Below are 22,775 nucleotides of genomic sequence, written 5' to 3'. Positions count from 1 at the left end.
CTCCCCTCTACATTGGATGGTACTCTCACCTGCAGCTTACCAGCCTGGACCAATTTGCAATACAGTTAAATTCTTTTCACTAGGAGGATATTTTAACAAATGCAAGCCAGCAGGATTTGGGTTTCACTCTTATTTTGCTCACTGAAGTTTGCAATTCACCAAATTCCACAAGGCTGGATAAATCATTCCTCTTACTGTTTGCTGGTGGGAGAGGTAAAGCTCTTTGAAACTCCTCCTTGGGCATAGTGATGTGGTCAGCTGAGTCAGGAGGAGCCCACAGCTGTCAGCTGTTAGGCAAGGCTCTGCTGTGGCCAGGTGCTGACCTCCCCCCTGTAATTCCCATCTCATCTCCCCAGTGTCCCTGCCCCAAGCCATACTATTCCTCTCCATCCCCACTCCAAATAGGGTTGGGCTCAAGGGACTCTGGGCATACCTGGCGCAGGAACATCCCAGAACAGTCTGGGATGAGGGAATAAACAGCTGTACTGCTTTGCTGCCTTATCCACATCAGGAAAAAAAAAAGCATTTGTGAGTATGTATCTGTTAAGCCTTTTCTGGTACCCTTGGTAATTGCCCTCTCCTGGGCAGGCACTAATTCCCATCCAGCCTGCTTGTCCGCAGGAAGGAAGGAGAGTTCGCCTCAAAGCCTTGGGCTTGGGAATAGCTATGGCCTAACACCCAGAGCCTCAGAGAAGAAAAAAGGTTGATCTGGGTTGATCTGGAAACTTCCAGGAGTCCTCAGGGACCAGAGATTTCCCCTCCCTCCTCCCAACCTGGGATGTTGAACAAATGGGAGGGAAACAGAAAAAGCCCCTTCACTGTTGGACACCCTGTTCACATGCCAAAGGCTGGTGTTGGGTGGCAGGCTCTATCACTGGCCATCCAGCCCCGTTTTTGGAAATCAGTATTGGGGCTTGCTGTTAGAAAAAGCCTGGCCTGGGGGAAGAGGCATGGTTCTGGGCTTTATTCTGTAGAAGCCCCCTCAGCTATAAAATTAGGGAGTTGGACGATCTACTCTCTAACATTCTTACTGGTCTTGCATTTTCTGACCTTCTGAGCTAGACCCCAGAATGCCTAACTTTGGTAGCCCCATTGAGGTGGGGACCTGTCAGCAGGCATAGACCTGAGGCCTGGCACTGGGCCCTCCCCAACACCTGGCCCAGGCCTAGTCTGCTGTCTCATTCCTCTTTCCTGGAGAGGCCAAGACTGAACCCTAATAGGATGGCAAGCTGTGATGTTAGGACTATGGGTCAGGGCTGAGGTGAGAGACCTTAGATTTCCCTAAGGAGCAGCCCCAGGCAGTCTGGCTCTGGGCTAATGGAAGGGGCCTGGTGTGTGTCTTTTTCTGGGCAGGGTTACCAGTGTAATGATCAGCAGAGAGTGACATGCAAGTGAGTGGTAACACAGAGGTCAGCAGGGTGTGAATGTCATTAACCCCATTATTATAAACCTGACCAGGCCATATTGGTACAAAAGGTGTCTTTATTGAGGTCTGGGTAAGAATTTGGCACTTGGCCAGAGCAGCAGCTTAAATATGAGGCAAGCACGCAGGGGTTAGCCATGCCCGGGGCTAGGGTGGGGCAGTGGGGCTGTAGGCACAGACTCTCCCCAGCCAGCCAGAAGTCAGGGAGGAAAGGGGAAGGGGACGCAGAGCAGTCTGGGTCAGAGGCCTGGTGGGCTGGCCCTGTGGAGCTGGGCAGAAAGCACTGGGTGGTAGGTCCAGCAGGGAGGGGACAGGGCTCTCTTGCTCCACGTGCCCTTTAGGACCAGGCCTGAGGCTCTGCTGGGGGCAGCCACACTGGGGGCCTTCCCAGGCCTCACTTCTTCACCTTAGCATCATAGGTGCCTGCATTCTTGTAGGCACTCACATAGCCGCTGTCATCCAGGATGTCCTGACGCCCAGCAATGCCCTTGCCCTTGCCGCTCTCATCGAAGCGCTCCTTATGGGAGCCTGTGTACTTGCTGGTGTCGGTCAGCCGTTCCACAGCACCTCCGGTCTTTGCTTTCTGTTTGGATAGAGTTCCAGGGAGGCCTGCTTAGGGAGCCCAGCCTTCCTCCCCCAGCCGTAATTCCCTACATCCCCCTCAGTGGCCACCCAAGACCAGCCAGGGTACTTACGGTGACGCCCACATTGGCCGGTTCCTTGCCTGCCACCAGATGGCAGATAGCATCAAAGGCTTCCTCCTTACTCTTCCCTTTGAATCGCTTCATTGCCAGCTCTTCTAGGGCCTTCTTGAACTCCTCATAGTTGATAACCCGAGCAGACTTTCCCCTGCCAGGTATGTGGGCACCATGAGTTTTCCCCCTTCTCCATGTCTTCCCTGGTTCCAGCCCCCCAGTTCCCCACCTTCTGGGAACATCAGAAGCAAGGACTGCCTGGGGCTCACTTGACTTTGGAGAAGACGATGTCAACATCCGTCCCTGTCACGGCCTTTCCGTCAGCCACCTTGCAGTCCTTGCACAGCTTGGCCCAGTTCTTGCCATTCATCTCTTGCCCACTGGCCTTGGGGTCACCATGGATGGCAAATTTGCGGAAGCTTTCCTCCAGCCCAGCCACATCTGTGCTCGTTGCCATGCCACCCTGCAGGGGGGGACCCACCTCAGTCACCTCGCAGCCAAGCTGCCCATCCCCTCCCCAAGGCACAGAACATCACTGCTTCTACCTCAAAACTTGCTACCTCAAAACCTACCAAGTTCTGAGTTATGGGCACTTATGCCATATACCCTCAGAACTGGAGATGGAGCTCCCTGGAGAGAGGGGCCAGCACTGAGTGTGTCCTTGGACCCCAGAGCCCCGAGAGGAAAGGTGCTGTCACTTAATGCCAGCCCTGGCTTAGAGTGGAGTTAAGATGAAATCATGATGCCCACACCAGGCTGGGGACAGAGTGGCACTGTCCAGAAAAACTGAGGTCAGCAGCTGGGGCCATGGCTTTGTCTGGCCCTGGCACAAGACCTGCTTGGGTGGAAGTGAGGGTGGCAGGGTTGGCCCCCCTCCCTGGGAGTTCCATGCCAAGCTAGGTCAGGGCCAGGCCAGGCTGCTGTTGGACAGGTATTTAGTGAGGACAGGGTCTCTGTCAGGGGCATCAGGACCCAGCAAGACCCAGCCCAGGCTGAGAAGGGAGCCAAAGCATGAGCAGGGGTGCATGCCTTAGGCAGGGGTGCAGCTGGCCCAGCCAGGACCTTGTTACTATTTGCTGTTAAACAAAAACACGAGGGGAGCAGGAGTTTGGGGCTGGCCTGGCCACAGTTTGTGAAGCCTGGAGACAGTTGCTAAGGGAGGGTAGTGCTACTTGGAGAATGTTGCTAAGGGCAGGATGGTGTCAGGGCGCCTGAGAGAGAAGCTCCCAGTGCTGCTGAGCTGGGCTGGGCTAGGGAACTGGGGCCCACGGGTGCGGCACACCAGCACTCCCAGCACCTGGGGCACAACCGTGGCCACCTGGCCCCTTGCCATGCATTTGGCGCTGTAACCTCCCAGTCTGTAGAGTTTAGGAAGAGCAGGTGATTTGGGGACTAGCACGGGTAGGGGTTGTAAAGTTATGAGCCCCCAGAGGCATACTGGTGACTGGAACAATGGTCTTGGTCCTGTAATGCTCACACCTACACCCTACATTGTGGCATACTTCCCCAGTGTCTACACCTTCAGTCTTCCATGGAAGCCCCTGGCCACACCCTGAGCACCGTCACACCAGTCCACAGCCCCACAGCTGAATGTACTCAGCCCTGGCTCTCAACATTCACGGCCTTATTCCCCTGACCACACCCTTAACCAGCCCTGGGACTGAGGGCCTGGACCATTACCTGAACACCCACCCCCACATATCTAGTAAGAGCTCTGTACAGAAACCCACCAATAATACCCTCAGCCCTGCACTAAAATGTCCCTCCTACACCCTCACAGCCCCCCTGCAGTCCCCTGACCACACCTACAGCCCTACAGTGAAACTCCCTCCATGTAACACAGCCCAGTAATGAGGCCTCCTTGACCACACCTTCAGCCCTCCGCTGCAGCTGCCTCCATCCACACACACCCCAGTCCTGGGATGAGGACCCCCATCCACATACCCACAGCTCTTACTGAGCCCCCTAACCAGAGCTTCACTACTCACCCCCTTCTCCATACACCTGTAGCCTCCAACCACATCCTCAGACCCACCCTTGTCCACATACCCAGTTTTCTGGCCTCATGCTCAGCCCTGCTCTGAAGCCCCCCAGGTGCCCACATCCACAGACTTGCACTTCCAGACTCCCAGGTACTACGCTGAGAGCCCCCATGTTAAGACACTCTGAGCACACTCTGCATCTCCACTGCAGCCTCCTGACCACACCCTCAGTCATGTCCTCAGCAAACATCATCTACCTCTGTCTTTTATCCTAAGGCTTCCAGTGACCACAGCCTGGGCCCCTACAGAACTACACCCCCTTTACATTTACCACTGGCCTTAACACTGAAAACCCTCTCCCAGCGACCATCCTCACCCATCCCGAAGTTGCAATTTCTGGTACTGGCATCCCCACAGCCCCTACATTGTAATGACCCTGTCAGCCCACAATCGCAGTCCACACAGCACTCCCCTTCCCTCTCTCTACACTGCAGTCTCCCACCAGGGATCCAGAGACCCCGCCCAAGGGTAAAGTCTGGGGGAGCTTGTGGGACACAGATGCTTGTCCCAGGTGACTGGCAGGCTTCTGCCTCCAGTGCTCGCTCTTGTCTGTGGGAAGGATTCTTGGTACTAATCAGGTGGAACCAGGTCGCAGGCCGCAGCCCCAGGAGTCTGCAGGCCAAGGATGCAGCAGCCACGCCCAAGAACTGGGGCCACCCGCTGGCTCCCACTGGGACAGCTGGAGTCATCAATCAGCCGGGCGAGGAGGTGGGGGAGGAACGCCTGGGGCCCAGGACAGGGCCGCTCAGTTGGCTCGGTACCATCGGGGGCTGGAACCCCTTCCAGAGCGCTCCCACCCCACCCCCTTCCTTATCATGCAGGATACGGATTAGGGTGGTCGGCGCCCGCGTCTCTTACCTGCTTCTACTTCGTGGCTGTTTCTGCAGTGCGTCTTCGATGGACAGAAGGACGCAAGAACGGACCGACAGACGCGGGAGACCAGGCGGCTCCAAAGCTCTGCTCCCTGCCGGCTTCGGGGCGGGACTGCAGCCCGGGCGGTTCCGCCGTATTATCCCCTGTTTCTCGGTCTCCATAGAGACAGCGAGTCCCACCCCCAGGGCTGCCTCGGCGGGAGAATGACCAAGGTCACGCTGGCCCCACCCACAGGACCCCGCCCCCTCCGCGGGGGCGGAGCTACTGCTAAAGCCTTATCCCGCAGCTCCCAGGGCAGCTCCGTGGCCTTCGCGCTGGGGGAGACAGGCCCTCTGCAGCTCTGGACGTCCTCGGATAACCCCCTACTAAGAAAACAGCCTCATCCGGGGCTTCGCCCAAAGTTCAAAGCAGGCCCCCACCTCCACGGGGGAGATGAAGCTTTCCAGAGCCGCAACCAAAGGAGCGGGCGGGGTGGGAGGGAGGTGGGGCGGGGGGAGTTGGGGTGGGGAGAAGTCCCTTCCCTCGATGACAGTGGGGTCTAGAGCTGGCTCAAGACCACAGCTTTCCAATTAACGTTTGGCATCCCCAGGCCGCAACTCGGGAGCACTGTGGGAGCAGGAGGGAACAATGGGCGAATCACGTGTGCCCAGTCCCAGAGTCCTGGTACACCGACCGCCATCCCAACTGCAGGAAAAGTTCCAGGACCTCTGGGGTCCGCGGACTCCTTTATTCCCATTCTACCCCGGTGTCGGCCTCGCAGCGTCTGCTCCTGCTGCTGCCTCCGGATCTCAAAGCCTATTTTCCCTCAAGTATAAACCATCTTCAAGAAAAACAACCTCCTCCAGGCAGCCTTCCAAGGACTTTTCACAACCAGAAGCCCTGTACCTGAGCGTCTTCCGGTCCACGTGTATCTTTCCATATGACAGTCTGCGTGGTGACTCAATGTCCGAGCCCCTCCCACCCCACCCCTAGGCCGACTGACAATGGTCCAGCTCCAGGATGGCCTGTGGCCCTTGCCATTAAGAAAGTATGCACTAAGTCCGCAAAAGCATTAAAAAAAAAAAAAAAAAAAAAAAAAAAAGTTTATTGGAGCATCCTGGCCGGTGGGGCGGGTATTGCTGAGTCTTGGGGGAAGGGATCCCATCCCGCCGACCGCAGGGGCTCCTAAAGTGCACTCGGTGCGGCGAGGGTAGGGGTGTTGCATAGAGAATCCGGCTGGCCGCTCCTCCTTGGCCCTCCTGCCTCTCCACCCAACTAAGCCAGGCCAGCCTCCGGGCCTCCCCGCGCCCCGGGCTCGCCGCTGCTCGGGCTCACGAAAACCGCGGGCGCACGCACCTGCAGCGCCAGCCCGGTCTCTCGGCCCCTGCCCCCTGGGGCGGCCAGGGAGGCGCTGCCCAGGCGCGTCTGGGCCACTGGAATCTCGTCCACGGACTCGGCTGACACCGAGTGGTAGGTGCCTGCAGGCCCAGCGGCGTGCACTGGGCTGGCGCCCGCGGAGTCCGATGCCGAGCTGGAGCTGCGGCCTGGGGCCCGGGGCACTGCGGAGATGGAGGACAATGTGAAACTGGGGGCTGTGACACTCTCGGGTCCCTACCTTTCCCTCAGAGCTCAGGATGCAGTCAGGAAGAGACACTCACCCGGCAGCCTGGGCAGCGGCGATTCAGGGTCCAAGGTCCCAGAGGTTGGCACCTTATACACCCGCCGCTTCCTCTTTTTCTGGAGAGAGAGGGGAGAAGCTGAGTGCCCCTTCCCTAGACCGCACATAGCCCAAAGAAGCAGAGGAGTGGGGCAGGGTAGAGGCTTCTTTCCAACCCCTTCCTCCTGGGCAAGGAGGCCAGCAAAGTCCCTCTTACCTGGGGTCGGATCCGAGGGGGCAGAGCCTGAGTCTCTGGGGAGGAGGGCGGTGGGGGTTCCACTTGGCCTCGGGTGGCAAAGAACTGGGAAAGACTGAGGGGGAAGTGGAAGGGTAATCGCTGGATGGCCACTGTTCCCTCAAATCCCACCCCACTGGAGGTCCTGAAATAAGCCTCCCTTCCTAGTACACAGAAAGGGACATTGATTTGTCCAAGGGTATGCCAGGCTGGACCCAGACCTAAATACTGTGGCCTTGGCCTACCCCCTTTCTCCCACCTTGGATGTCCCTGCCATGCCAATGAGAGATGTCCAGGTGGAACATGCCCAGTTTGCACTCACTTGGCATTCACTGTGGCAGGCCTGGCCTGGCCAGGGGGTTCTGGGCGCACGTGGCTGAAGGTCCGCATGTAGAACTCCATCTCCTGGGGAAGGTGGGGGTCAGGGAGGCTGGGGGGCCAGGTGTGGATCCAAGGCCTTCTGGGTCCTGAGCCTACTCCATCCTGTATACAATACCCCATCCTATACAGAACACCCCCTTCTCACTGGTCTCTGTGGGAAGTCTGGGTGCAGAGGTCTATGACTGTCCTCCAAGCTTCCCAGCTATGCTGGGAAAATCCCTCTGTAGGCCAAGGCTTAAAACACCCATTTCTGGACCTTACCCCATCCCCACCAACTTCCCTACTTCATCTAGTCAAACTCCTCCTCCAGGAAGCCCCTAGCCTCATAGGTCCAATGCACCCAGTCTGCTCTGGCCAAGGTGGGTGGTGGGGAAGAGGCTCTCAGAGCAACCCTCTCCTGTTCCTCTCTTTTCCCAGGGTTCCAGTCTCTGAACTGATTTTTACAGGGCAGGGGCCAAGAGCCCTCTAGTCTAAGCATCCTAGGGCCAGCCCTGCCTCCATGGGTACTGACTATGAGGCCTGAGAAAGTCTCCTGCCTACATCTCTGAGGCTGTCTCCTCTGTGAAGTGGGGATGGAGAAGCTGCCCACCCACCCCCCAGGTAGCCAAGACTGTGGCTGGTACATTGAGGACTCAACTCCTCAAAAGAGGAGGCAGTAAGAGGTAGGGGGAAAAACAGCTCCACAGCCCCATTTGGGATCAGGCTTATAGGCAAGTTCTGTGTCTACTTTAGTCACTGATCCTCACAGCCACACTGGGAGTGGCAGACCCAACCCCTGAAAGCGCAGGGACCTGAGGCCAGGAGGTCACAGAAGTGGGTTGGGCTGCCACCCAGGACACAGGACGCCCATGAGGACTGCAGATGAGGAGACAAAAGCTAGGAAAAAGCCAACCCAGGTATGGAGGGTATAGGGCAGAGCCAGTACAACGATGCCCCGCCCCCACCGGGTGGGGGAGGGCACCCGGACAGCTGTCACCCGCTCCGAAGTCGTTTCCATGGAGACCCAGGCGTCCTGACTAATGCAGAGATGACACTGTAACAGCAACGCTGTCTCTAAAACAAGCCTATGTTTGGGGGCAACGGCTCCAGAGTGGGGCCCCTCCCGCATTCCTGCTCAGGGTGGGGGTGGGGAGGCTGCCTTCAGGGCCCTGGCAGATCTGGGGGACAGAGCCCAGCCGGCCCCAGGCTGGCTGCACAGATACGGAGATTGATGCCCAACCAATGCCCAGGCTAGCCCTCTGGAAAGCAGTGTGGGGGTGACAGCCTCAGCAGAGGAACACTGGAAAAGAAGGGGTCAGAGGCCAGTCGTGAGAACTGGGACCTCAAGGTAATGGCTAGGACCTCCAGGTAATCTGTACCCCACATCCTTCCTCTTCCCCAGTGTGGAGTCAGCACCCCTCCAGTGCCCAGCAGAAAGGGGCAAAGCCTACCCTAGTGCCCCTGGGCTCCAGAAGGGGGGGTGGGGCAGGAGGGGTGGGAGAAGCAGCACCAGAGGATGGTCCCAGAAGCCTGAGGGGCCAAGATGAGACAGGAGCCAGGCCCTAGGCAGCTGGAGAGGTCTGAGGGTACAGCGGGGTTTCCCCACTCAAAGCCCCCTGGGATCCTCCCACAGAGACCTTCACAATGTGCACACGCCTGTGCAGCAAATGGTACCTCTCGGCCTCAGCACTGTCCTCTCTGCAGTGGGACAAGCACATCCCTCCCCCCCGCCCCGGAAGCCTCCCTCAGGTCATGTGCAGACGATATTTCCTGCCCTTGCTGCTCTTGCTGCCACACCTGACTCCAGAGCCCAGGCAGGCAGTGGCTACAGGGCAGGGGCCAAGAGCCCCCTAGTCTAAGCATCCTAGGGCCAGCCCTGCCTCCATGGGTACTGACTGTGAGGCCTGAGAAGGTCTCCTGCCTACATCTCTGAGGCTGTCTCCTCTGTGAAGTGGGCATGGAGAAGCCGCCCACCCCCAGGGTGGCTGCCACTGCACTTACACGCGTTCTGTGCCAGGCACCAATCTCTGTACACGGTGGTGTGGCGGGGCGCTGCCACCAAAAGTCAGCATTCCCCCAGGCCTCCCAGGCCTTGCAGCCTGGCCCGCCCCTGGCAGTGACAACAGGAGAGGCGGGGTCCCAAGCCTTCTCCCGATCCACCCACCAGCCTGTGTTTGTGTCTAGTTGCCATGAGGACTTGGGGTCCAGAGTTCAGCCTTCCCAGCAAGGCCCGCCTGGGCCCCCTGCCCTCGCAGTCCCTGCGGGCTCCAAGAAGTGGACCACGCCCACCCCCAGCCGCTGACCTCAGGAAGCCACGGGGCGTGGGAACGGGGATAGGCTGGTCAGCAGCTGGGCTGGGGGGTTCCTGCTGCAGAGGGTAAGGACTTTAACTCTTCCCAGACCCAGCTTGTTTAAGCCTTCTTGGCCTCAATAGGCTCATCTGCAACATGGGTACAGTTACATTACCTGCCTCACGGGCTCTTTTAAAGATTAAATAGGGTAATGGGTATAAGGGCTCAGGATCACGAGGGGAGAGAACTGATGGCTCCATCCTAGCGACCTATGCGCTGGTCCACCCCTCTCTCTTCTGCAGCCCCAACCTGCCCACTTTCAGGCTGCCACATTCCATGCCCTCCAGCACATGCTTGGAGCCTGGACAGGAGCGTACACGGGGTCAGGGAAACACAGGGCTCCCTCTGGCTGTGCCCACACTTGAGAAGCAGATACGTGCTGAGTATAGGCTTGGCCTCGCTCCTATTGCCTCCAGCATCCCCTACTCCAGCTGCGGTTCCAGGCCTGCTTCCCTTTGCCCTGTCTCATCACTGGGGCTTGCTACACAGCCCACCACCCCTCCCACACCCAGGCCCCATCACCCACCCCCTTAGCCCTCTGAGCCACTTCTATACCTGAATGGGCCGCATCTTGGGGGGACAGGACTCGAGCTCCCTGTGGGCCCCCTTTGCCTCCTGTGGCAGGCGATGCTGCACGATGTACTCATAGGTGGTGAGCTTGTGCCACACTGAGGGGGTGAGGAGAGGGCTCAGTGCAGTGGAAAGGGGGTCCTAGAGTTCAGAAGGTAAGGGAGGGTGCCCAGCCCCAGCCTGAAAGCACTGTCCCCAAATACACTAACCCATGAAGTGAGACCAGAAAGCCAGGACTGAGAAGAGCATGGTTTCGGGCATCTGCAGCACAACTGGGACCTCCCTGTGGCCCAAGGACCCCCATCCCCTGCGAGGCACGTGTAGGTGTGTGAGTGTGCATGTGCGTGTGTGTGCTGGGGCGCGGGTGGGGAGGGACTTACTGAGGTAAATGTGGAAGCAGAACAGGTGGCCCAGCAGGGCTGTGGAAAGCAGGCCCAGAAGGATGAGCAGCGCGGCCAGGGCCAGGATGGCAGGAGCCTGTGTCTCCACAGGGGCAGCGGGCAGGAACACAAACCACACATCTGTGTGATTCTTCAGCACTGCAAGGCACAGGCAGACCGCTCATCTGGGGCTATGACCAGCCCCGCGAACAGGCCCAGGGTTGGAGGGTGCGAGTGGGCCTGGAGCTGGAACTGACCTTCAAAGTGGTGATTGGTGCGCAGCCGCATGGGGTTGACAAAGAACTCCACAAAGACATACGTGGCCACCAGCACGAGGAGCAGGACACCCAGTAAGGCAGATGCCACACTGTGTAGAAAGAGCCTGGGCCCAGCCGTGGGCAGCTGTCAGCACCCAGGTGCTCCAGCTGGGTAAGGGCCCAGAACTCGGAAGGGCCCGTGGATGGGACGGGGACCCAGGCCTCTGACCCCACAGCCCGAACTCCTCACGCAGTCAGTGGCTTGGGCAGAGATTAACCTGGGCGGCCGCCCCAGCAGGAAGAAGACCCCAAACCTGCCCTCAGCAGTCCCGGGCAGCAGCCACCAGGAGCACCACCCTCAGACCAGCCCCGCCCCGCCCCAGGCAGGCTCAGGGTCCCTGGCTCACACTCACACCCACGCATCCCCAGGCAAAGGTGCGGCCCGCGGCCCGCTCTCACCGGTAGTTCCTCTCGCCCACGCAGTTGTTGAGCCACTTGCAGTGGTGGTCAAAACCGCACACGCACTTGTTGCAGGCGCTGCAGTGCTTGGAGCGAGCGCTCCTGCGGGAAGGGGTGGAAGGGGCACAACGCACTTGGCTAGCTTTTCCCGCACTTCCCCGGGGGCAGCTCGCAGGGCAGCGGAGTCGGCGGCGGAGGCACCAGCCACGCGGACGCCGCACCTGGAGCGAGTTACCCACCAGGCCCTGGGCTCCACGGCGGAGGCGGCGACGGGGAGCGCGCACGCCCTCTGGCGGCGCTGCGAAGCAGAGCAGCCACAGGAGGCCTCGCTTCTGAAGGGCCAGGGGCCTCGGAGGCTCCAGGAAGGAGGGCTTGGGAGCCATCACACTTTCCGAAACACTCTAGGATTGCGCACCTGCATGACGGTGGTATGAAGCGGAAATGGGGCTTCCTTTCCAAGCAACGACCCCTGCGCCGCGCCAGGAGACGATGCACGCGTGCGACCAGGGAGAAGAGAGCAAGGCTGCTGGGTCTAGGGCCTGCATTGGTTTCTCTGACATCTCCATTTTTTGAGTCCCTGTTTCCCCGCCAGTCTATGGGAATTTTACTGGCATTCTTCCAGAAAACCGCAGTCTGTCTGGGCTACCCAAAGGGAGCCAAAGGAAGAGGAGCAAGCTGACATCTAGGTGAGCAGTTTGCTGCAAGGGCTCAGATAAGGTGAGGCCACATTAGGAATGCAAGCCCAACGGGGTGTGGAGGAGTGAGCTGCAACCCCTTCCCCCAGAAGAGAACGGAGTGGGTAGCCACTGCCACGGCATCCACTAAAGAACAATGCACTGACAGGTGCCTGGCGAAAGAAAGGATGATGTGACACCAAACTCCTCAGTGCCTTAAGGCCGTCGTCGGCTCTTACTCTGTCCTGTGGACACACCCCCTTCAACAGGCTGCTAGATCTCAAGATTGGAAATGTGGAGCCAGCCTTGGACCATACCCCCACCCCCAATCCCCTGCCTGAGGCTGGAAGCTCCAGGAAGGGAGAGAGGGGCCTAGGGAGGCAGTCCCTAAGAGCCAAGGGGGTACGGGCTCTGCACATTCTGACTGCCCTTCCCACTAGCAGTGTGATCTGCAGGAAGTCACGTGGCCTCTCTGGGCTTCAGATTCCTCACGGGCAACTGAGGATAACAGTCCGGGCTTGGGGGCCAGGCAGGCTGGGTTGTGAATCTGGCTCTGCTACCCAATAGCCATATGCAGGCCTCTCAGCCTTTTACGGCCCTGGGCTCTTCCTCTTCTGTGAGGTGACAAAGATGCTGTCCACCCTGCACGGTTGTTCACAAGCACTTAGCACATAATAAGTTACTCATTAGACTAACTTCAGTTAGTCTAACTAGACTGTTAGTCATTAGAAAAGTGTGTGGCAGTGCCAGACGTTTCCTACTTTAACTGCTGGAAATGCCATTCCGCATCTTCTGTTTCCAATCTCCTTGTCCTTCACCCAATTCTCTGTCACTCCATCAAGGTTCTTGACTGTGTAAACACGAGGCTTCTGCGGCATCAGGATAACTCTAAAGCCCTGGGCAGGCCCCTCTCTGCCTGGAGCGCCCACTGGCAGTTTCCCGGGGCACACTCGGCCCCCGCACACACCCTCAGCCCACACTCACTCACACATCTACGTCGCACAGGTTGCAGTGCAGATCTTCAATGACGTGTGCGTGTTGGCTGCGGTTGAAGACGGGCAGGGGCCCTGCATAGCTCTTGTCCCGCACGTTGGCATCTGCTGGATCGATGGAGACAGCGGTCAGGTGAACCACGAGGTGGCCGGCAAAGATGGCGCCCATGCACTGGCCCAGCAGGTTAAAGACTCACTCCGCACTCTGCCGGCTGCAAGCTCCCCTCCCCAACTTTCTGGAGCCCGACAACAGCTGGCTACCTCCATGTGACTCCCTCATGCAGAGACTCTCTGCCTGTGCCACCTCCTACCTGCAGCCCCACGAGAGCTTCCTTGTCAGACCGCATACCCATGACCCAGATGGAAGAGAGGAGCCATCTGGTAACAAAGCTCACAAGCCCCTGCCTACTGCCACTGGGGGGCCCAACCACAGGGCTCTGGCCTCACTCCTCCGGGACTGCCCCAAGTGCTGGCTGGTCTGACCTCAGAATCCAGACGATCTAGTTTCAGATTCTAAATGATGAAGTGAGACTGAAGGAGATTATCCTCTAAGGCCGAGGGCCCCAAAATATAAGTTCTAAGTTTGTTTCTCTTGCCTTCATGGGAAGCCAGCTCCGAGAGGGAAGCAGCCATCCTTTCTCAGCAGCTGGGCCAGACGGAGACTCACTTGTAGACAGGGTCTCATACACCCACCACCTCCCCGACTGGAGTCCAGCTACTTAGAGCCCTAGGGCTCAGGGTTCTGAGGGCCTTGGCATATTCAGGGCCTGGCCAGGGGCAGCATGGCTAATGCTGGAGCTGAAACACAGATCTTCTAGGACCAACTGCTCAATGACTAGACCAAATGCTGGGGACAAGCATGCTGACAACTTGCTGCAAAGTCTAAATTAGTAAAAATTCACCAAGAGACTCTACCCAGGCAGCCATCTGCCATCTATCCATCCATCCATCCTCTCACTAACCAGGCAGACATCATCCCTCCATCATTCATCCTCCACCCATCAGCTGCCCAACCTCATTTTTCCTTCTTCCTCCTCCTCCCAGCAGCCAAACTTCCATACCTATCTGCATGAGCAAGGCTCTGCCCTAAGGGGCTGTACCACAGCGGAATGCGAGTCCCATAGCCCATCACAACCTCTCCGTCCCTACGGCCCTGGCTGTAGGTCAGGCCTTCACCCCTTCCCCGGGTTATTCCACAGTCTCCTGACGGTTCCTCCTGTCTGCGCGCCCTTGAGCCTGCCCTTCACTTGGTCCCGAAGTGAGCTTTGCATAGCTTAAACCTAAAATCTTGTCTGCTTCAATTTCTACAGGGGCTCTCAATGGCTCTCAAACTACGGTCTCCTATTCAGTTCAGTGCCAAGGGCCCTTCCACTCCAGCTCCACAGCTCCTGTCAAAACTGCCTGGTATCACCAACCACTACTCCTCACCATTCCAGCCTCTCTTCAGACACACTGAATATTTAGCAAACATTCAGCTTCCTGCCTGCTCCAACACTTCTTCCCCTCCCCACCCCTTGGTTCATTCATTCAACTGTTCACTGAGGTCTTTCTTTACACCAGGCCCTACGGGCAATGGCAGGAGCAAGCCAGACTCGGTCCCTCACCCCAAGGAGCCTGCAGTCAGGTGGGAAATACGTATGTTAATCACATAATGGGTTGATTACAAAGAAGGAAGTTCATGGGACTAAGTGAGTAACTGCATGGCCTCATCTAGTCTGATGGGATCCAGAAGGCTGCCCTGAGGAAGTATCATCTCAGCTGAGACTTGGAGAGGAACAGACAATAGGCACCTGGTATAAAATCGATAGGAGGGGCTTGGCTGGGTACTGGGAGCAAACAGAGTCCCAGCCAGAGGGGTGGCTGATGTGTGGTTCCAGCTCAGCTCATTGCTGCCATGCAGGAATGAGGGCACATGTCACCAAATTCTGGCTTTTCAAAAGGAACCAGAAATCTGGATTTTTATGTGAAGTCTCATTTTTTAAATACTGACAATAAATAAATAATTTTTAAAACACACCTGCCAGGGGCACCTGGGTGGCTCAGTTAAGTGTCTGACTTCGGCTCAGGTCACGATCTCAGGGTCCTGGAATTGAGCCCCACGTAGGGCTCTGTGCTCAGCACGGAGTCTGCTTGTCCCTCTCCCTCTGCCCCTCCCCCAACTTGTGCGTGAGCTAAAAACACACCTGCCAAAGGAACACTTAAGACTGTCCCTTTTTGTGTGTTAATTTTCCCCCAATTAAAAAAGAAAATCTCACCTAAAAAAAAGAAATAAAATCTGAGGGCGCCTGGCTGGCTGAGTTGGTAGAGCATGCAACTCTTGATTTTGGCGTCGTGAATTCAAGCTGCACATGGGGCACAGAGACTACTTAAAAAAAAAAAAAGAAAAGAGGGGCACCTGGGTGGCTCACTTGTTAAGCGTCTGCCTTCGGCTCAGGTCATGATCCCAGGGTTCTGGAATCTAGCTCCTTACTCAGCGGGAGGCCTGCTTCTCCCTCTCCCACTCCCCCTGCTTGTTCTCCCTCTCACTGTCTCTCTCTGTCAAATAAATAAATGAAATCTTTAAAAAAAAAAGAAAAAAGAAAAGATCTGTAGGCCAAACAGGCCCATGGGCTGCTAGTTCTGGACTCGTGCCTTAGCTGGTTGTTGGGACAGAGTCAAAAGCCTTCCAGCCAAAGACCAGTGGTGTCACAACAGAGAACCCCAGAGGAGAGAACATAAGAGGCGGGGGAAATGGGCACAAACCAGAACCCAGAGAGCCCTGAGGATCTTGAAAGTCATTCCTTAAGGCAGGAAAAAGCCATCATGGGATGTTAAACTGGGGAGAAACTTCAGATTTTTAAAGGGCGCTCGGCTGCTGGGACACAGACCAACATAGATGGACTGGCCCAAGTGAGAGTGTGTGTGGGGAGACCTGTCTGGAAACGAAACGGTCATCTAGTCCAGAGGGGCAGGCGGCAGTGGGGAGGAATGAGGGCAAGTTTGATAGCTACTTAGGAGGTAACATCAACAGGACTTGCTGACTGACTGGATACAGGTGATGAAGGAAAGGGGCCGAGCCAAGGGTATCTGGAGAAACAGCCGCAGAGAAGGCCGGGTGCACGTCAGGCGTGCATCTGGCCCCATGGCGACGCGGGTCTACACGGCCACGCGGGTCTACATGGCCCTCCTCCACCCATAATCTGCTGTAAGGCTCCCACCCTCATACCTACCATGTGAACACCTCCAAGCTACAAGGCTTTCCTCCAGCGGGAGGCTAAGCACCCGGTGGGGGGGCCCTGTCTTACTCCTCGTAGCAACACCAGGGCCCGGGCCAGTTCCAGGCCCGAGGTGGGTATGTGGTACACCCCATTAGCCTACCTCATTCCTCAGGGGCCCTGAGGAAGCCTGCAGAAGAAAGGTCGCTTTGATGGAAGGAAGGAGAGGCATCCAGGCCTAGAAATGGGAGTGCCGATCTGGGTGGCTCTGTGAGCCTCCACATTGCCCAAAGCAATGAATGTGGAGAGGACAAAACCCTTAAACCGTCCCACTGCCTCACTGTCAGCTTGCCTGAGCAGCTCGTCTGGCCTCAGTGGGTATCAGCTGTGTGACCTCAGGAAGTCAATCTCTCCTAGCACCAATTTCTTCACTAGTAAAGTGGGGAGAACACCTTCCTTACTGATTGTTATGAGGATCGAATGACATAGTCCACATACAGGGGACGGCACAGTGCCTGGTACATATATGTGCTCAATAAATGCTGTTACTCTTGTTTACTGTCATTTGCCCTAACTGTACTTACTCCCACCATGTGATTATTAACCTGCCTTCCCAGGTACCCTGGTGGCAAAAACCCAGGTAATCCTGATGAGGGGTACGCCCATCCCAGATCATGGGAGGAATGTTTCATGAAGCATTCTACTTAAGAGCACTGACTAAGGCCTGTTAGTCACCTCAGGGAAAGTCCAGTTTTCCATTTACAGAGCTGATGAGGAGGCCCTGGGCCCTAGTGAACCAGGAAGCCCTCCAGGGACGTTGCTGGTGTCTGAGGACAAGAACCTTCTCTAGAGTCCTTCTCCACACACCTGTCCTTGTCACTCACCAAGGACAGCAAGCTTACCCTTCCAGCTCACACATTCTGGTGCTCACACACACACACCCTTGCATGTTCCTTGTCCTCTGGGAAGCCGGTAGGACTCTTCCTGTCAAAGAGAGGAGGAGGCCGAGAACCAGAGAGGTGGCAGAAGCTGCTCAGCCTGGTACAGCCCCAACAGGGCTGAGCTGTGGCCAAGCTCAGCTGCTGACTCTATGCCCAAAGCTTTCAAGTTCATCCCTGCGAACCTCCTTTAGCTCACTCTAGCCTTCCTCCCCCAAGAAGCCCAAGAAATCATTTTCATGAAGCCCACGTACCAGGGCACACTCTCCTGGGGACCCTCTTGACAGGGGCACATGGCCACCTGCTGCACCCCAATCTCCCAGCCTTGTAGCCATGTCCCCTGCTCCTGGGAGTTGTGGCCGAGGCTAGGGCAGTCACACCGCCAGGGTCATGCAAGTTTGTGTTTGTCACTGTTCCCAGGAGCCTCCAGGGCATCTTTATCCCTCCTCTTGTCAATTCAACCTCACCCTAAGAGAGTGATTTACAAAACCAATGAGCTCCTAAACAGTCCCGGGTACAGCATAATTATCTGACCGTACATAAAACCACATGTTAAATATACCAGGAAACTTAGTATGTAAAAGAATTCTACCATGACTTTTTGAAAAGTGAAAAAGTCTTTTGTAAATGGAATAATTACTCCCTAATTTATCCCCTGTCGAGCTCTGGACGTAATTAGCTTTAAGGCTTTCTTCTATGACACCCTTGTGGTACCTCAGGTGATGAGGTTCCCAGCTGTGTGGGCTTTAAATGCTCCAAGGTACATTAGGTCCATCTGCTCACCCCATCAGGCAGAGAGGCCAAATAGGGGTTGGAAGCCAGGCCGGCCACTGGTCCTCCTGGGCAGAGAAGGGGCCTGTCTGTCCTTCTTTGAGGCTCTGGGGCACGGCCTCAGGCCCCTGCCATGTCCCTGTCCACTGCCCCAGGCCTTCCATGTACTACCCACACTTTCCCAAGGATACAGCATAGCCAGTGGGCACCCAGTGGTGAGGCAGGAGGGGAACAAGGACCCCAAAGCCAATGACAGCAAAGAAGAGGTACAGCAGCCAAGCCACAATCTGGAGAGGGTGAGGGGGCCAGCTCCACCCGTTCCGGCGCGACCGCTGGCCCTGCAGCTCGGGGGACGGTCTGCGGGCCTGTGCAGGCGCTGTCCACACACTCTTCTCAGGGGCTGTCTTGTTGGAGGGCTTGTTGCAGATGTTCATCTCCAGAGGAAGAAAAAGCAGAGAGAGCATTAGCCTGAGGAGGCCCGGGCTGGAGCCCAGAAGCCCATGCCTACAGCCAGGTTCCAGCAGCGGGGAGCAGGCTGGGACGTGAGGCCATCTCCCAGCTGCTCTGCGGGGGGACCAGCACCCTAGCATGGCCAAGACAGCCCGTGGGGGAGGGTGGTAGTGGAGCGCTCTTCTCGAAGCCCCAAAGCCAGCTCTAGTCCCAGCCGCCGCCAGGACAAGGTAGGAGGGGCCAGGGTTTATTCAGGACACAGTGTGGCTGCCTGTTACTCGAAGTGCTCTGTCTCCACAGCCATCAGAGTTAAACCCAGTAAGACATGTTCTCATCTGGTAACAATATCAGGCTGAGGCCAGAGCATTGAGAACACATGCTGATTCTGTTAGTCACCTCTGTCCTGAGGCCCAAATGCAAGTGTCAGAGAGGGGCCCCTTACTCTTTGCGAGGGGAAACAGGGAGTAGGGGTGCACACAAGGGGGTCTGGCCTCTGTCCCTGGGCCAGCACATAATCCCTTTAGGACAGGGGCCACTGGGAGACCCTAAACGCTCTCCCCTGTGCCTCAGAAGGGCTGCCTGAGACTTCTTGGCTGGGGAGGAGCCAGCATGCAACAGAGAAGGGAGGATCCCTCCTTGCTTCCCTCCAGCGCCAGAAACGACCGTATTTCTCCAGGTAAATTTGAGCCTGGTGCCCTGGGAACAGAGAGGTGGGCTGATGCTCTTTGACTCACTTGAGATCTGAGCAGGCCGGGCCTCCTGCAGAGGCTGACCACCAGGTGGCAGCACTCGCCCAGCCCCCACCCCATCATCCTTCAGTCTGAGACGGGCCTGGCGGCCAGAACTACAAGCAAGGCAGGCAGGGCGAGCTGTCATTCCAGGAGGAAGAGCCCCGCCCACAGTATCTTCCGGGCCTGCAGCGGGACTAGAGCCTGGGCAGGCAGCGCCACCACTGGGGAGAACTCATGGTGGGAAGGCCGAGAGCAGGCGACAAAACCCAGGCAGCTGGACTCTCCTTTCAGGAGCCCCCATACCCGTGGGCCCGGGGGTCTGACGATGCCAGAAAGTATGGCAGACCCCCTCAGCACATCTACCAAGCACATCTGCCTCACCTCTCGGCCCAGCAAAATGTGACGTGACCTTCAGAGCCCAGTCTAAGAGCCCAGGAAGCTGTACCTGATGCCCCAAACAGAGTCAGGGGGCTCTCGTGCTTAGTCTCTAGTGGGCAAGTCACTTTGCCACTCAGAACCCTGTGTCATCCTCATGTCTGCCCCCTGTTATGCCAGTTTCTCCTAAGGGTAGCAACAATACGGTGATTCATTTACCCCTGTTCCCCACATCCCCTCCCCCAAGCAGCCACAACATACCTTGTACATAGTAGATGCTCAGTAAATGCTTGCTGACTTGAAAACATCTGAAATAAAGGAAGATATGGGTGCGGTAAATGATGTGGAACCCTGGTCCACCCAAAGCCATCTGGCCCACTCCGCACAGCCACCATGCAGACAGACCTCTGCCCCAGCGCCCCCGGCTGCTGGCTCTTACCCTGACTGCCGGACAGTCCCACTCAGCCACTGCCCTTCATCCCGCCCGAGGCTCAGCGCCTCCGGCAAGTCAAGTCTGGCATGTTCACCTGAGTAGCCTCATCTCAAAGCTAAATGGAATGACCTTAGTTTTCTCTCAGGGACTCAGGTGGAATCCCTTGGTCATTTGCTTCGTCTTCAATAACAAACAGTAAAAAGTGAATAAAGAGCCCCAGCTTTGGAGGAAACAGATTAAGGTTCAAGTCCTGGCACTTACCAGCTGAGTGGCCTGAGTTTCTTCATCTGAAAAACGGGGGGTAGGGATGGCTACCCGGGCTGTGTATAGATCAGCGACCCTGTAAGTAAGGCCCTGACACATAAATGCTCCCTAAATGATAGATATTGTAATTATCCTTAAAATAGCCCTCTGGCTTGTCCCTGTCTCTCCAAAGGAAGGCTGCTGCATCTGAAACTAATTTTCAAAGGGATGGGGGGCAGTGAAGCTGTTTTCTTAAACCAGGGGTCCCAAGAAACATGTTGCCATGAGAGCTGGGCCACTGGATGGTCATTGTAACCATCTCACCTTTGATCAAACGGACAAAGGTGATTGAAAAAAGAAAAAGAGAAGAGAAAAAAAAGCTGGCACCACTTCATTTTCAATGTCCCCAGACGTAGCAAATCTGTCTTTGATTTCTGGAAACAGTCAAAGGTCATGAGGTGAAGCCCTGTGAACAGCCGAGCTGGGGGACTCTGCTCAGGGGCAAATCCCTGTGGCTTGCACCTCAGTTCTCCAGTGACACCATCATCAGGGTAACTACTTGGAAGAGAACCCATGAATTGGGAGCCCTAAATTCTAGCTTTCCTTTTGCCATCTTCACACCTCTGCAGCCCTACACCTTGAAGTTTCTAAAGAAAGAAGCAGAGGCACATGGCTGACATGTCCTCGCTGCCCGGAGTGGGCTGGCAGGGGCCACAGGCACCCCCCCCCCCAGGTGCCGCTGCCTCCCCGATTACCTGAAGCAGGAGGATTCACCATCTGAGGCTTTGGGGGTGGCTCTGACTCCAAACCAGGGGACCCCTGGCCCAGGGAGGTGCCACTCGTATGAGACTGTGGGCAAGGGGATGGGGCTACTGGGCCTAAAGCCCTTGCGGCGGGGCAGCACTCTAGAGCGGACATGCAAGCTGGCTCGTCACCTGCCCCGAAAACCTGGGCCGGCCAGCTCTTAACTGACGGCATATTCCCCTGTGGGGCTGGTGGCTACTAAGTCTTTTGGCCGAAAAGACTTTGATTAAAAGGGCTGAGGGGTAGGAGAGAATCCAAGATGGGGCCTCTCAAGCAGGGATGGGACCAAGCACTGTCACCAGACCCAGGAACTTCTCTGGCTGTCCCTCCCTTCTCAGCACTTCTCTAGGAGCCCAGACTGAAAGATGCATGGCTCTGCTCCCGGACAACTTGGCCAGAGCACTGCACCCACACACTGGCCCAGGCAGCACTGTGGGGGCCCAGCCCCCTGAGTGCGCTGAAGATGTAAACACAGACTCGTGCTTTCTGGGGGCCCAGACAGACATGAGGGTAGTGGTCGTGGTTGGGTGGAGGGTGGGTGAACGGGTCCCGCAAAGGCCAGCCATTCAGTGTGACAGAACACAGGGTGCGCGGCGGGGGGGGGGGGGGGGGGGGGGGGGGGGGGGGGGGGGGGGGGGGGGGGCGGGGGGGGGGGGGGGGGGGGGGGGGGGGGGGGGGGGGGGGGGGGGGGGTGGCTGTGTGGGTGTAGGGTGCAGATCCAGAGAGAGAGTTGAGCCCTGAGGAGCCTAGGAGGCCAGGCAAGGAAGCTTGGGTATTACTGAAGAGCCACCAGGAGTCACAGGAAGTTTAAAGCAGGGGAATGATACAAAGGTGGTGGGTGTTTCACAAAGCTTTCTAGTCATAGTGGGGAAGAGGGCATGAGCAAGAGGGGAAAGGGTAGGCCAGGGAAGGCTGCAGCCCAGCAGCCTTGTGCTTTGGGAGGAACTGGTCCAGGAGATGGAGGTCAAGCCCACAAGGTCCCTAAATGCCCCCAGCTGCATCTCTGAGAGGTATATGAGCCTTGGTGAAAGATTTTTCATGTCTTTCTGCTGCCATAGAACAAGCCACAGAGTTAAACTGGGGGAGATGGAGGAAAGACTAGAGGGAAGAGGCCCCATGGAGTGTTATGGCCAAAGGTCACCACCACGTTGGTAAGCCAAGGACCCACCTGGCTGCTGAGGTGGGCTGGAGCGGCTGTACAGGCCCTTCCCTTGTCCCAGTAAGGTGAAGGTCATTGCCAGGATGACAATAGTCTCGTCCTGTTAACACTCACTTGCTAAAACTCTAAAATTGCATTTTCAAAAGAAAGTTAGGGGACCTTAATTTATATGCCTGATGTACATAAGGGAACTCTTAACATTCTTAACATTTCAAGTTCTCATTATGAACTGCAGAATAGTTACATGACTGATCCACTTCCCTCTTGCCCACCTCTGCTCTCACCAAAAGAAAAAAAAAATATTGGGGAATGATGTTCTGAGATTCATGAATAGCACTGTCAAAACAACCAGACTGAGTTGTACCAGCCCTGGAGAGGCTACGGGCATCCCCGCATTCCTGCAAGATGTCTGAGAATGTCAGAAAAGAATCAACTTAATTACTAAAGAGGGTTTGTAGGCGGAGGCCACTGAACTGGGAGGGCAGAGTGATAGGGTCAGAGGAGAAGAGACAGGGCTGTTGGGGGGTACTGAGGGCCTGGGAACCTGAGCCACCGACGGAGAGAGGCAGAGGGGTTGGAACCGGCAAGAGGGGTAGGCCTAGAGACACAGCCAGGTTCTGGTTCCTGCCCTGCCACTCACAGATTGGGTAACCTGGAGGCAAATTTCAGAGCGACCTCTTTGGGTATCTCCTTTACTCAGCTTTCAAAAAAGTTAGCGGGGGGGGGGGGG

At 56.7% G+C, this 22,775-nt stretch overlaps 3 protein-coding genes across 4 annotated transcripts in view; 1 reads left to right on the top strand and 2 right to left on the bottom strand.

Annotated features, from left to right (window-relative positions):
* The window catches only part of LRRC36 (leucine rich repeat containing 36), a 51,265-nt gene extending 46,042 nt beyond the window's left edge, over window positions 1–5,223 (top strand). Inside the window, exon 15 of the mRNA XM_035024987.1 lies at window positions 4,982–5,223. Coding sequence (XP_034880878.1) covers window positions 4,982–5,196 — 215 coding nt within the window. The 3' untranslated portion in view covers window positions 5,197–5,223. The remainder of the gene's footprint in view (window positions 1–4,981) is intronic.
* Window positions 1,472–5,312, bottom strand: TPPP3 (tubulin polymerization promoting protein family member 3). The gene is made up of 4 exons (XM_035024991.1): window positions 5,019–5,312; window positions 2,388–2,581; window positions 2,119–2,272; window positions 1,472–2,006 (listed from the first exon to the last, which is right to left on the bottom strand). The coding sequence occupies exons 2-4, from the start codon at window positions 2,573–2,575 to the stop codon at window positions 1,818–1,820; spliced, it is 531 nt and encodes a 176-aa protein (XP_034880882.1). The 5' UTR covers window positions 2,576–2,581; window positions 5,019–5,312; the 3' UTR covers window positions 1,472–1,817.
* The window catches only part of ZDHHC1 (zinc finger DHHC-type containing 1), a 20,984-nt gene continuing 3,346 nt past the window's right edge, over window positions 5,138–22,775 (bottom strand). The window contains exons 2-13 of one of the 2 annotated variants that reach the window (XM_035024990.1): window positions 19,668–19,714; window positions 18,042–18,284; window positions 12,944–13,119; window positions 11,282–11,383; window positions 10,823–10,947; window positions 10,566–10,724; window positions 10,171–10,283; window positions 7,227–7,309; window positions 6,887–6,980; window positions 6,671–6,749; window positions 6,369–6,571; window positions 5,138–5,220 (exon numbers count right to left, since the gene is read on the bottom strand). In XM_035024990.1, coding sequence (XP_034880881.1) covers window positions 5,170–5,220; window positions 6,369–6,571; window positions 6,671–6,749; window positions 6,887–6,980; window positions 7,227–7,309; window positions 10,171–10,283; window positions 10,566–10,724; window positions 10,823–10,947; window positions 11,282–11,383; window positions 12,944–13,119; window positions 18,042–18,284; window positions 19,668–19,676 — 1,437 coding nt within the window. In that variant the 5' untranslated portion in view covers window positions 19,677–19,714 and the 3' untranslated portion in view covers window positions 5,138–5,169. Of the gene's footprint in view, window positions 5,221–6,101; window positions 6,572–6,670; window positions 6,750–6,886; window positions 6,981–7,226; window positions 7,310–10,170; window positions 10,284–10,565; window positions 10,725–10,822; window positions 10,948–11,281; window positions 11,384–12,943; window positions 13,120–18,041; window positions 18,285–19,667; window positions 19,715–22,775 lie in introns of those variants that run through there. The other variant, XM_035024989.1, reaches the window with a different exon arrangement.

Source organism: Mirounga leonina, unplaced genomic scaffold (genome assembly GCF_011800145.1).
Source record: "Mirounga leonina isolate KUSES-001 unplaced genomic scaffold, KU_Mleo_1.0 Mir_180, whole genome shotgun sequence".
Lineage (NCBI taxonomy): Eukaryota > Metazoa > Chordata > Mammalia > Carnivora > Phocidae > Mirounga > Mirounga leonina.
This window is presented reverse-complemented; position numbering and strand designations above follow the sequence as displayed.